Consider the following 13,589-nt stretch of genomic DNA (forward strand, 5'->3'; position numbering starts at 1 on the left):
CGTCCAGAAAACTGAGCTAACCAACCCTTGGTCTATGTGGGCTGACGGATGCAACTTTTCTACTCAGAATAGAACTTAACTGGTTATTTAACTGGAAGGATCAGCACTTCACATGTGTGGAAATGTAGGATCTTTACTATTAAGATACAATGCATTAAACCAACCTTTAAGCATCTATTAAATCCCTCAAGTATTTGCTCCTTGCATTCTCATATTAAGACGATAAATTATCCTGAAATATTGACCCACACCAACAACAGTAATTTAACCAGTAGGTAGGAATAAAGTATGAGTCATAGATATGCACGGCACAGAAACAGATCCTTTCGTCCAAATCATCCATGCCGACCAGATATCCTAAATTAATCTAGTCCCATTTGCCAGCATTTGGCCCATATCCCTCGAAACCCTTCCCATTCATATACCCATCCAGCTGCCTTTTAAATGTTGTAATTGTACCAGCCTCCATCACCTCCTTTGGCAGCCCATTCCATACACACACCACCCTCTGTGTCAAAATGTCATCACCTAGGTCCCTTTTAAATCTTTTACCTCTCACCTTAAACCCATGCCGTCTAGTTTTGGATTTCCTTATCCTGGGAATAAAAACCTTGCCTATTCACGCTATCCATGCCCCTCATGATTTTACCAACCTCTATTGGGGCAGCACAGTGGTTAGCACTGCTATCTCACAGCACCAGGGACCTGGGTTCGATTCCACCCTTGGGTGACTGTCTGTGTGGAGTTTGCACATTCTCCCCGTGTCTGCGTGGGTTTCCTCCCACAGTCCAAAGATGTGCAGGGTAAGTGGATTGACCATGCTAAATTGCTTGTAGTGTTCAGGGATGTGGGTAATGGGGGGATGGGTCTGGATGGGATGCCCCGAGGGTCAGTGTGGACTTGTTGGGCCGAAGGGCCTGTTTCCACACTGTAGGGATTCTATGATCTTATAAGGTCACCCTTCGGCCTCCAACATTCCATGGAAAATAGCTCCAGCCTCTCCCTATAGCTCAAAGATTAGTTAAAAATAACTTTTCAAACCTGTCAATTAGATTTTTATTTTCTCTTACATGCTTTGTGTGGAAAACTGTTTTTAAAAGCTTGTTCAACAAAGGAAATTCAAATTCTAATCAGTTCTGAGATTTGAAAGTATAACATCAAGAAGTCACTTGGGCCTCTCAGTTTATTACAACTTGGCACTGCAATAAAACACTGATACAAAAACACAGGATAGATACATGTCAAGAATCAATGTTAAGAAACAATAAACTGTTTACTCAAGAACTGCATGAGACAACCTGAAAAAAGTAACAAGGTTTATCTTCACATCAACTGATTTCAATCAATCATGTACATCACTCAAAAATTCCAATATTAAGAAAAGCCAGGAGAATAACATTGTCTAAATTTTTAATGCTATGTAGAAGTAAAATTTGAGACACAATTTTTTTAGGCCAGAAGTCAATGAGTTGACTTTTACACAGGCTAGTGTTTTCAAGGAGTTGACATGAGTATTTAATTTAGGCCCAGGAAAGGCTGTTGCAATACAGTAAAACAAATGCCAACAATACTGAATAAACTACATTAATCATCATTCATAATCTGATCACTTTCAATAATTTGAACAGAAGCATGTTAGTTTCTTTAATATTTGTACATCTACAATTAAACTGAATCACTGACATCTTTAGGATTATACTATGATTGCAAATTTTTTGGGCTTTAAAGTTAGGTTCAACTTATGAAATGCTAGAGTTTTAAAGCCAAACACGATGAGGTCAACTTTTACAAGACTTTTAAACAATTACAGGTATTCAAATTCACGTGCAAAACCTGGAACAGCGTGGGAAGCGAGCCAGTACAGTGCATGGGCTGCAAGCCCCAGAACAGTGTGTCCTGGAGCAGTGTGGGGAACGAGCCAGTACAGCGCATGGGCTGCGAGCCCCGGAACAGCGTGGGGAATGAGCCAGTACAGCGCATGGGCTGCGAGCCCCGGAACACTGTCCTGGAACAGCATAGGGAACGAGCCAGTACAGGGCATGGGCTGCGAGCCCCGGAACACTGTCCTGGAACAGTGTAGGGAACGAGCCAGTACAGCGCATGGGCTGCGAGCCACAGAACTCCGCGCAGGGAACAAGCCAGTAGTGTGGGCTGCCAGCCCTGGAACATGGCGGGGGGAATCCCAAGTCTTGCAGTGGCGCAAGGGAGGCAAATCCCAGTAAAGCATGACTTACCTTGATGCTGCTGAGCGCCAGTGAGGAGTGGACTGGAGGCTGGTGTGATGTGGGACAGTTGTTGGGACTTAGGCCTGGCACCACGTGCTGAGCTGCTGCCGTCTTACCAGACTGTAATGTAAATCCTTACCTTTCAATCCTCTTATATAATAACATTCTATTTTTTCACTCTGTAAGATTTGTACCTAGGTACTTGTACCTAAGATAGTGCCATTAAAAGGCAGCCATTGTAAAAACTTTTCACTGTACTCCTGTAATGGAGCACAAGTGACAATAGACAATTTTCTATTCTATTCTAATTGGGAATTCAGTTGAACCTTCTTTACCATAAGAACAATAACAATGTGGAACTCCCTACCACAGGCAGTAGTTGAGACAGATGGTATAAATGGATTTAAGTGGAATCTAAAAAGGACAGGTGAGATAAGAAAGGTACATTCTTTAAAAAGGGATGAGAAGAAGCTCATGTGGAGCATAAATACCAGCACAGATCAGATGGGATGAATGGCCTGCTTCCGAAGAGTAATTTATTTGTAGCTTAATTGTGCAAATAGAAAATCCTCAAAATAAAACCTGCAATTCCAATACCCAGTCAAAACAGGAACTCAATATTTGCAAACGTCTACATCACAACTGCACAGATTATCATAATGACAACAAGTTTGATGAACAAAATATGTTTTATTGACTGGAATCTTTCGTGTCGAGTTTAAAGCCGACTACATTTCGAGCTGGCAGGTCAACCAACATTATTTTGAAAATATACACATCACGCTTCTGGAAAAGAAAACTTTACCATTCGACCAGAACGTTCATATCAAAACACTGACAGAACCAAATTGCTGGGTCTACTGGACATTTTTTCATTCCCACTTTCAAAAAACGGTATTTTCTGCTTGATGTTTTATGAGGATAACTCAATAATCTTGATTTTAAAGAACTGCAGGTAAAGATTCATTGATACTATAACAAAGACAGGTTATACCATCAGCATCTAAACTACCATCTAAAGTCTTTCAATTTGATCCATGAGTCTGCTCACCCAGATATGGAAAATCCAGATAAGTGAATTTGTAGTTCCACCTACATTTCTTTCTTACAGATTTGTCCTGTATAAATTTTGGCAATCAGGAGGTTTGATAAGTGTTGATGGATTACTGCTGGATAAATTCCAAGAACTGTTAATGTCCACAACTTGCAAAACAATTAAAGTCATGAGATTTGATTCATATATATCATTCATTCCATCTGGACAGCAAATAGCAACAGTTAAGTTTCTTCTGCCATTTCCAAATCTTCTTGTAAAGTATGTACCATCTTCTCCTCCAGTTTCCTTGGTCTCTCTGTTGAAGGAAAACACGAGAGTCTCAAATTATCCTAACAAATTAGGCTCATTCCCGAATCACTTATCAACCCCAAAGTTTTCAATTACAAGACAGCAAACATTTGATTTGTAAGATGTGTGGTATTCTTTATACACCCTGAATATCTAAGCAGTCCCAGTCTATTACCTGCATGAGGAGCTTTGATGAGATGGATGTTTTGTTTGACCTCTTTGATGTCTGCCTTTGTCTGTAACTCCTTGCTGTTTTTCAACCTTGGACAAAAAGCAAAATATTTATTACATTAGCAGCAAAGCAGCATCTGTCCCCAACGCATAAAAAAATGATCACAGGAGCCCACAAATGCACAGATGACCTAATCCTAGACACAGTTAGCCATGACATTAATATGCATGCATAATGTCATGATGTGGTGTGTACTGATGTCAGGACACACAAAATGTGCAAAACTGCAAATGTGTGCCCCCACTTGTGCTCACATGTATACAGCTGCTAACAAACAAATGAAGAATGAGAAGTGCTGTGGGCTGAGATCCAACAACAAGGATTGTTAGCAGTCAGATGCATGTTGTGGTACTTCACCTGTGGTTGCATGTGCAGGGAGAAAAGAACTTGACCTTTAAATTAGATCTCATTGTTTCACAGGGGAGCTGAGCATTAGTAATCCCCCTCAAATAACATTCTGTCTCTGTGAGCAGCAAAGCAATAACAGCACCTTTCTTCAATTATTCTCCCACAATGGGAGAACATGGCTGCTCAGAAGGAAGTTCTGCTTTTTCCCTCCACAGATGCTGCCAGACCTGTTCTCCAGATATTTAAGGTTTTGTTTCAGAAGGAAAGGATGCATTGACTAGGCAAGATGAAAAGCATGTGATGCTTTGTACCATCCAGTGTGTATGTGATTGTACTGGCAGCGCCACCTTTGTGACAGAAAGTTGCCACTCCATTTTTGGGCAGTGAGGTAGCCCTACAATGTTTGTTCCTATGTTTGTGCACGTACTACCACATCTAGTGGTGGCAAATGACAATAAATGCAGCATTTTATTAAATATTTGTTTTCAATAAACATGGTTTCAGCCTCATCCTTCAGCTGATGACTCAAAATGAGGGCTTAGAATCAAGTACAGAACAAGAATAAATTTCAAAGTCAAAATAAGTGCACACAACAAGAGCAGTTACAAAAAAATTACATCAAAGTACAAAACAGGAGTAACCTCTATGGCCCATTACACCTGCTCTGGCATTGAATAAAATCATAGCTGATTGATTGATTAGGGCCTTTAATTCCATAATCCTGCCTGTTCCCTTTAACCTTTGAACTCCCTTGTCAATCAAATATCTGTCCAATTTAGCTTCGATTTTATTCAATGCCACTACCCTTCACCGTTCTTTTGGGTAAAGAATTCCAATGCTAAACAACTCCCCAAGAGAAAAGAATCTGTTCATCTTCATCCTAAATATAGACTCCTTAATTTTAAAAGTGTGTCCTTAGTTCTAGATTCCCCCACAAGAGGAAGCATAGTCCAGCACTCACCCTATCAGGCCCTATCAAAATCTTATGTTTCAGTAAGATCACCTCTTGTTCTTTTATACTCCAATGAGTATATACCCACTTGTCCAACCACTGACAACCACTTCACCTCTGGAATCAGCCTGGCGAACCATTTCTAAACCGCTTCCAATCCAAGTGTACGCGTCCTTAAGTAAGAACAAAGCTTAGCATAATACCCTGGATGCAATGTCGCATTCTGTGTACTGTTGTAGTAAAATGACCTAGTTTTATACGACATCCCCTTCAAAATAAAGACTAACATTCTATTTGCCATCCCAATTATTTCCTCTCTATTGCAACATAGTATCTAACATTAGATGCGAGTCTGCAAATGGACACTTTTTGTTGGATAGTCCTGAATGTGTGAGGAATTACACTGACAACCAATTTAGGATGGTCAGTCAGGTTCACAGTGTTGGGCACTTGCATGTATTGAAAGCTATACAGGGCCCTGTTCTTTGCACACATAAAGAACATATCCACAGACCACCTGTTTAACTGAACAAAACAGGGGACTGTCGTAGGCTTACTCAAATCTCAGGGCAATACCCTGACCAGAATCTACATGCCAGCTTTAAAAGTTAACAAAGCCTGTCGATCAGCATTGATGGGAGCATTTTCCACCAATCAACAGTCCACCTGCTAACTAATCATCACTCTTATGCAGTATACATGTCAGTTTTCCCTTAAATTTGTATTCTTGTGAAACGTCTTGGTGAATACAAAACAAAAAGCTCTGACAAAACATATCTTTTTTCTCAGCAATACTCTCTATATCCCTTAGCTGACTTAGCTGTACATACAAAGATATTCAACTTTGTTTAATTTATTCGAATTATACTGACAGATTTTTGTCATACTTTGGTTTATTTTGATTTATTCAAATTTTTCTAAATTCTCAATTTTGCCCCTACATGATCAGGAAATCTGCTCCGAATGTTCCAATTAAGGTGAAGCTACACAGCATCCCAAAGGTACTGACACAGACTATGTACAAGGCAGTCTCCTTTAAATTACCCTAACTAGGTTCAGTGATAGCACCTTCATTGTAGTTACAGGCTCAATCTCCACCTTGGCACATAATCTAACTAGGAACATATGTAGGTTTCTCAGGGATTAACATTTTCCTAACAAGAGGATTAAGTGGAGACCTCATATTTATCAGCTGTACGTAATAGATTTTGTAGCATGACCGAGAGGAGAAAGTTCTCCTGGTATTTGGCGAACATTCATCCCTCAACTGACACCAAAGAGATTAACTAAAAGCAAAGAGTGCTGGAGAAACTCAGCTGGTGTGGAAGCATCTGCAGAGAAAGGAGGAGGGTTTACGTTTAGAATCCAGTATGACTCTTCTCTGGAATAAGATTAGCTGGGCAGTTTTCTCATTGCTGTTTGTGGAATTTTGCTGCATACAAATTCAGTGGCAAATTTGCCTCAATAATCTTGAAGGCACTTTCAAACAAATGAACTGGCTATGAAGAAATTTGAGGTATGATAAAGCATCAGCAAAGACATAATGGCTTCTAAGGCCTCTTTCTTAGATGTATCACCCATCCATAAAATGTGACACAAATGCAATTTCTTGCTTGGCAATCACCAGGAATATTACACAGAAAACTGGTTAAGGTCAAGAAATATTGAAAATTTGATTAAGTTGTAAATAAACATGTAATTCTTTAAAACATCTTTTTAAACTCTTGGCACACTCACCTGTTCATAATAAATCTTGCTTGACGCTTCTCTTTGATTTCCTCAACTCTTCTCATTGCTGCAACTGTTGAACATAATTTTACCATTAACATAAAGAATATAAATTTCCCCTAAGTGTCACAGCAGCCTTTAGTTAGGTCAGAAGTGGGACAGAGAAATTTGCAAAATAAATCAATCAAACCAGGCAGAAAACATTTCCTCGCATCCAATCACAACCATTATAAAAGACTCATAGAATCCCTAGCAGTGCAGATAGAGGCCATTCAATCCATCAAGTATGCACCAACCCTCAAAGAGTATCCCACCCAGATCCATAAACCCACATTAACTACAGCTAATCCACCTAGCCTACATATTCTTGGACACTAGATTTCCCCGTAGTGTATCATTTAGCATGGCAATCCACCTAACCTACGCATCTTTGGACTGTGGGAGGAAACCGGAGCATCCAGCGGAAACCCTCGCTAATATGAGGAAAACATGCAAAATCTGCACTGACAGCCACCAAACACTGGAATCGAACAGAGGTCCCCTGGTACTGTGAAACAGCACTGCTCACTACCGAGCCACTGTGCCACCCTAATGTATGTGTTACTTTCCTAAGAAACTAATTGGTTTTCACACACAATGCAAAGAGAACCTCTATATTTTTCATATTTCAAATACAAGAGCCATAAAACTGGCAATCTTAGCAAAACCAGGCTAATTCCTCTGAAGCACAGGATGATCTATATTTGTTGTTTTAGCATTCTGTTCATTACTGCTGCCAAAATCACTTGCTTTTTAAGGGGGATTGCACAAACCAGCAACTTCCCATGAGCTTAATACATTTATTAAAGAAAATTTATTTCATGTAACAGTGGATTTTCTGCATTGAAATCACAGTCTTTAAACAATGCTTAGCTAATATTGCACTGAATCCAGTAAATCACAATGGGCTTCAGCAAAGTATCACAACAAAAAATTGCCTAAGAATATCAACTCTTATTCTTTGCCACAAAGATAATATCCTATTTAAATTATGAAAAAAAATCATCTACTTGCACAGTTAGTTTCTTTGCTTACATGTGAAATTCAAATGCAAACCAAACAAATTATGTACGCCATACACGTACATTTATAGTACTGTACTTGAATCATCCATGAATAGATAGTTTCTTCGCTAAATTAAAATGTTTTCACCTCATGATTAACATCATTAACACTGACGACCCAAACCCTTGCTCCTCACTTCAAATAAGCAGAAACATCTTGTAAGCCACTCTGCACTAATCGTCTAGCTTAACAGCATCACTGATGCAAATATTTGTGAAATGTCAGATAGCATTTTTGCCTCTGCATTAGAGTTAGTTAAAAGATTTGCTTCAGACTTTCCCTACACATACTGTACAATTTGTTACTGTTTCTTAATCACAAAGGTTACTCTAACATCAAAATGGAAATTCCACACGAAACAGGTTGAACAACTCATCAGATCCATGAAAACCACTGCCGTGACCTACAGATGCCCAACATATTCAAAACACAAATGCCACAAGACACAAGAACTACTTACCTGACTTAGACCATAGATCTCTCTGGTACTTGACTGGCACATTTCTACGTTTTTCAAATTCAAATGAGTTATCCTATAAATGAAAGAATAAATGTCAAGATCATCAAGAAGGGAAGGAAGTAAAGGCAGACAGAGTTTGAGAAAAACTGCTTCTTACGCACCACAGTCAATTCTTTGCCAGCCGATTTCCGGAAGGCCTTTGTCCACCTGACCTTTCTCGGGTTACGCTTCTTCTTAAAATTCTTATGACACTTTGATCTGCAGAATCTGAAAACCTGCAAAAGTAAGAAATTTTAAATCACGATAGGTGCAATGTTGCTCACAGAAAGCCAGGACAAAGTGAATTCCATTTAGAGCATCAGCAATGTTATAGGGTCAGAAATCTGCCGCCTGACACTTATTGAGTATTTAAAATGAGCAATGTAGGTGGTGCAGTGTGACAGGTAACTATATAATGGAAACATCCCAATGAGATATCATTAGCAGAACAAAACGATGATGCAATACAGAAGTGCACAATTTACGGAGTTAATGTGACTGAGGCAGTCACTTCACCTCTTCTCCCTCCTAGATTAGAAAAACAGGGCAATAGGAAAATCAAAACATAAACATCACAATCTCAAATTAGGAACAGGCATTTGCCTGAGATAAAGAACTGGATGGACTAAGTAGAAAAACAGCAAACCAAGCACATCCGTTAGCAGTTCAGCATGCCAAGATCTCTACTGTCCCTAGACAAATACATGGGGTATGCCAAGGTGACCGCAATTAATTAAACCATATTCGTATTTCAAACAAAAAATGTTCACATAATAATTAAATGATACGTTCCCTCGATCTATAATAATGCAAAATATCAAAACTGTACACTGGAGCTGAGGCAGATTTCACACAATACCATCAAAAAGCAAAATACTGTGAATGTGGAAAATCTGAACTGTGGACCAAAACAGAGTTGACGTTACAGATTGGGTAACCTTTTCAGTAAAGCTGTAAGGGCAAACAAACTGAAAACTTAATGCCTTTACTCCATGGATCGGAGCTCTTCCTGCATTTACTGTTTTGATTTCACTCAAAACAATGTTGCACAAATAAAAGGTTAGCCCCTTCAACATTTCAATCATCCATATACTTGAATTTTCAGAAGGCATCTTTTAAGGTACCACACAATAGGCTACTTAAGATGATCCCATGGTACCGGAGTAGAATATTAGCACAGATAGCTCATTCGGTAAGTAATAGAAGAGAATTGGGATAAGGGGGACATTTTCAGGATATGAACCTGTAACTCGCGGAGTGCCGCAAGGTTCAATGTTACAGCCATAATTATTTATGATATATTTTAATGACGTGGATGAGGAAAGTGAATGAACAATAGCAAAGTGTGAGGATGACACAAAAATAGATGGAAAGGCAAGTGATAAGGATGACACAAAGAGTCAGCAGAGAGATACAGACAGACTAAGCCAGTGGGCACAAACATGGCAGACAGAATATAATGTGGGAAAACCTGAGGTGATGCACTAAGGCAGGAAGAACAGAAGAGTGGAGTTTTTAAATGGAGAAAGACTGCAGAAAACCACAGCAAAGGGATTTGGGAGTCCTCATCCAAGCGTCACAGTAAATTACCATCTAAGTTAAATGGGTAATAATGACTGTAAATGAAATGTTGGCCTTTATTTCAAAGTGAATGGAATATAGAAGTAGAGAGGTTTTGCTAAAACAATGTAAAGCACTAGTCAGCCCATAGCTGGAACAATATGAACAGTATTGAGCTCCTTAGCTAAGGGAAGGTATACTGGTATTGAAAGCAGTCTAGGGAAGGCTCACTAGGCTGATGTCAGGTACGGAATTACCGTCCTATGAGAAGAGGTTGAGTAGTTAGCCCTGTACTAATTGAAATTTAGAAGAACGAGTGGCAACATTATTGAAACCTTGCAAGATTCTTAGGAGACTTGAGAGGTAGATAAAGAAAGGTTGTTGCCCCTTGTGGGAGTCGAGAACTGGTGGATAATCTCAGAATAAGGGGTCACACATTTATGACAGAGATGAGGAGGAATCTGTTCCCACAGAATCTCTAAAGTGTGGTAGCAGGCCATCTGGCCCATCAAGTCCACACCAACCCTCTTGTAGTGCATCCCATTGAGTCCCCTATCCAATCCCGTAATCTCATTTTCACCATGGCTAATCCATCTGACCTACACACTATGGGGAAATTTAGCATGGCCAATCCACCTAATCTGCATATCTTTGGACAGTGGGAGGAAGCGGAGAACCCAGAGGACACCCACGCAGACATGGGAAGAATGTGCAAATTCAAAACAGTCGCCCGAGGGTGGAATCAAACCTGGGTCCTGGGCACTGTGAGGTAGCAGTGTTATTCACTGAGCCACTGTGCTGCCTTGAGGGCAGTGAATCTGTGGAATTCTTTACCAGATTGTTAAGTATATTCAACTCTAAATTATACTCTGAGGCAGGCAGATTTTTAATCAGCAAAGGAATCAAGTGTTGTGGGGGAAAATGGTATTGAGGATTATCAAATCAGCCACAATCTCATTGAATGGTGGAGCAGACTCTCTGAGCTAAATAGACTACTTCTGCTCTTGATCTGAACACATTGTATTCTTGTAGATTGCATGACATGCACAGGAAGGACTTAACTTACAGCATGATATACATCCAGGTCCTGGGCAGACTACCAAATCACATTTGTTACAGCGTAGGAGATCATTCAGCCCATCAAATCAGTACAGATTCTCCAAATGAGTATCTCACCTCGCGCCATTCTCCTCATAACTCAGCACAGTTATCTGGAAAGTTACCATCTAATTCCCTTTTGAGTACCTTAACTGAACATCAAGGTTAGGAACCTTGCAACAAGTAAATGACTTCCTGACTCCCCAAAGTCTGTGCACTATCAACAAGTCACAAGTCAAGAGTGTAATGGAACAATCCCCACTTGCGTGGATGAGTGTTAGACAGGATCCAGCAGCCTGTTTAACTGTCACCGCATCCACCAACATTCACTATCTCCACCAATGACACTTAGTAATAGCAGTGTGTACCAACCCCAAGATGCACTGCATAATTTCACCAAGACTCCTAAAACAGTACCTTTCAAACCTATGACCACTGCCATCCAGAAAGACAACAGCAGCAATTTTCTGGGACCACCACTACCAGCAAGTTCCCCTCCAAGCCATTCACCATACTGAGTTGGAACCATATTGCCAATCCTTCACCGTTACTGGGCCAAAACCCAGTAATTCCCTCCCTATCAGCATTACAGGTCCACCTACACCAAATGGACTGCAACAGTTCGAGAAGGGAGCTCATTACCACCTTCTCAAGGGCAAATAGAAATTGACAATAAATGATGGCGCAGCCAGTGATGCCCATATCCTATGAGTAAATAAGATCTGGTTCCACCATACACCGGAGCAGTGTTTTCCGGACAGTAACAACGCAAAAAAAAGTTTTCATGCAATTAAATGTAAGTTAAAATTCTAACTGTACACCAATAATCTACATTAAGTTTCAGCCAAGGTTCAGTTGGTAGCACTGTCATAAAGTTGTACAGCACGAAACAGATCCTTCGGTCCAACTCGTCCATGCCTACCAGATGTCCTAAATGAATGTACAGCCAAACAAACTGCAGATGCTGGAATCCAAAGTAGATAAACAGGAGGCTGGAAGAACACTGCAGGCCAGGCAGCATCTGGAGGAAAGGAGCAGTCAGCTTTTCGGGTATTACTCTTCTCAAGACCATCCTGAAGAAGGGTAATACCCAAAACATTGGCTGCTCCTTTCCTCCAGAAGCCGCCTGGCCTGCTGTGTTCTTCCAGTCTCCTGTTTGTCTACGCTAAATTAATGCAGTCCCATTTGCCAGCATTTGGCTCATATCCCTCTAAACCCTTCCTATTGGTATACCCTTCCAAATGCCTTTTAAATGTTACAATTGTACCAGCTTCCACCACTTCCTCTGCAGCTCATTCCATACATGCATCATCCTCTGCATGCTTAGGTCTCTTTTAAATCTTACCCCTCTCACCTTAAACCCATGCCATCTAGTTTTGGGTTCCCCCTACCCTAGGAAAAAGACCTTGGCTACTCACGGCATCCATGCCCCTCATGATTTTGTAAACGTCTATAGAGTCACCCCTCAGCCTCCAAAGCGCCAGGGAGAATAGCCACAGCCTATTCAGGCTCTCCTTGAGAACACAAACTTCTGGCTCACAAGTCTGATTTTAAAGGCTTGAGCACAAAACTCTAGGTTCAAACTTCAGTCCGAGTTGCACCTTTCAAATCATACATTAAACCAAGGTATCATCAACCCCTTCACGTGGACCTAAACGATCCAACTATTCTGAAGGCTAGCTGTGGAATAATAAAAACTAAAAGAACAGTGGATGCTGTAAATCAGGAACAAAAACAGAACTTGCTGGAAAAGCTCAGCAGGTCTGGCAGCATCCGTGAAGAAAAAAATCAGTTAATGTTTGGGGTCCGGTGACTCTTCCTCAGATAATTCCTCAGCTGTGGAATAATCTCTGGTATCTGAGGCAATATTTCTAAAACCCTACTGGCACAAACAAATTTCTGTTCGTGGGTTCTTTCTGTGCTCAAAATGGCAATGACACCAACATGAAACTAGAACCTCACTGACTGTAATGTCTTGTGGTATGTCTTGTGGTACATCTTGTAAAAGGCGCTATATAAATGCAAGTATGTTTTGACCACAGCGTGCCTCCGCCAGCTCTGGTCGCTATGTCCCCTTCTCCCGGTTCTCTCCCGGCCATGTCTCATCCTCTCCTCGCCGACAATGATGCCGGGCTCTGCAGGCCGACTGCCTGAGGTCTGCGCCCAGCCTCCCCGGCCTCACCTTACAATCATTGCGGACGAACATCATGCCGTGGCCCGGATACACCGGCGCCGAACAGAAGTAACACTTTTCGATGCGCATTTTCGCTCCGGTTTGTGATTGACCGCGCAATTCCCCAACACCGGCCCCTCGCTGCCCTCACTCGCAGCAAAATGGCCGAACCACGACCTCGGGCAACGGTACCGGAGGACCGCGAGACAGCGCCCCCTACAGTCCCGGAGGACAGCAACGCAACGCCCGATTGTCCTGGAGGATCGCGAGATAGCGCTTCCTACAGTCCCGGAGGATAGAAGCGCAGCGCCCGTGTATCCCGGAG

At 41.2% G+C, this 13,589-nt stretch overlaps 1 protein-coding gene across 1 annotated transcript; it reads right to left on the reverse strand.

Moving 5' to 3' along the window:
• Positions 1-2,895: 2,895 nt before the first annotated feature.
• Positions 2,896-13,484, reverse strand: rsl24d1 (ribosomal L24 domain containing 1). The gene is made up of 6 exons (XM_048616130.1): positions 13,274-13,484; positions 8,556-8,669; positions 8,395-8,467; positions 6,840-6,903; positions 3,746-3,831; positions 2,896-3,577 (listed from the first exon to the last, which is right to left on the reverse strand). Exons 1-6 carry the CDS (start codon positions 13,352-13,354, stop codon positions 3,504-3,506), a joined length of 492 nt encoding a protein of 163 aa, XP_048472087.1. The 5' UTR covers positions 13,355-13,484; the 3' UTR covers positions 2,896-3,503.
• Between the last annotated feature and the right edge of the window lie 105 nt (positions 13,485-13,589).

The sequence above is a fragment of the Rhincodon typus genome, chromosome 33 (genome assembly GCF_021869965.1).
Source record: "Rhincodon typus isolate 14 chromosome 33, sRhiTyp1.1, whole genome shotgun sequence".
Lineage (NCBI taxonomy): Eukaryota > Metazoa > Chordata > Chondrichthyes > Orectolobiformes > Rhincodontidae > Rhincodon > Rhincodon typus.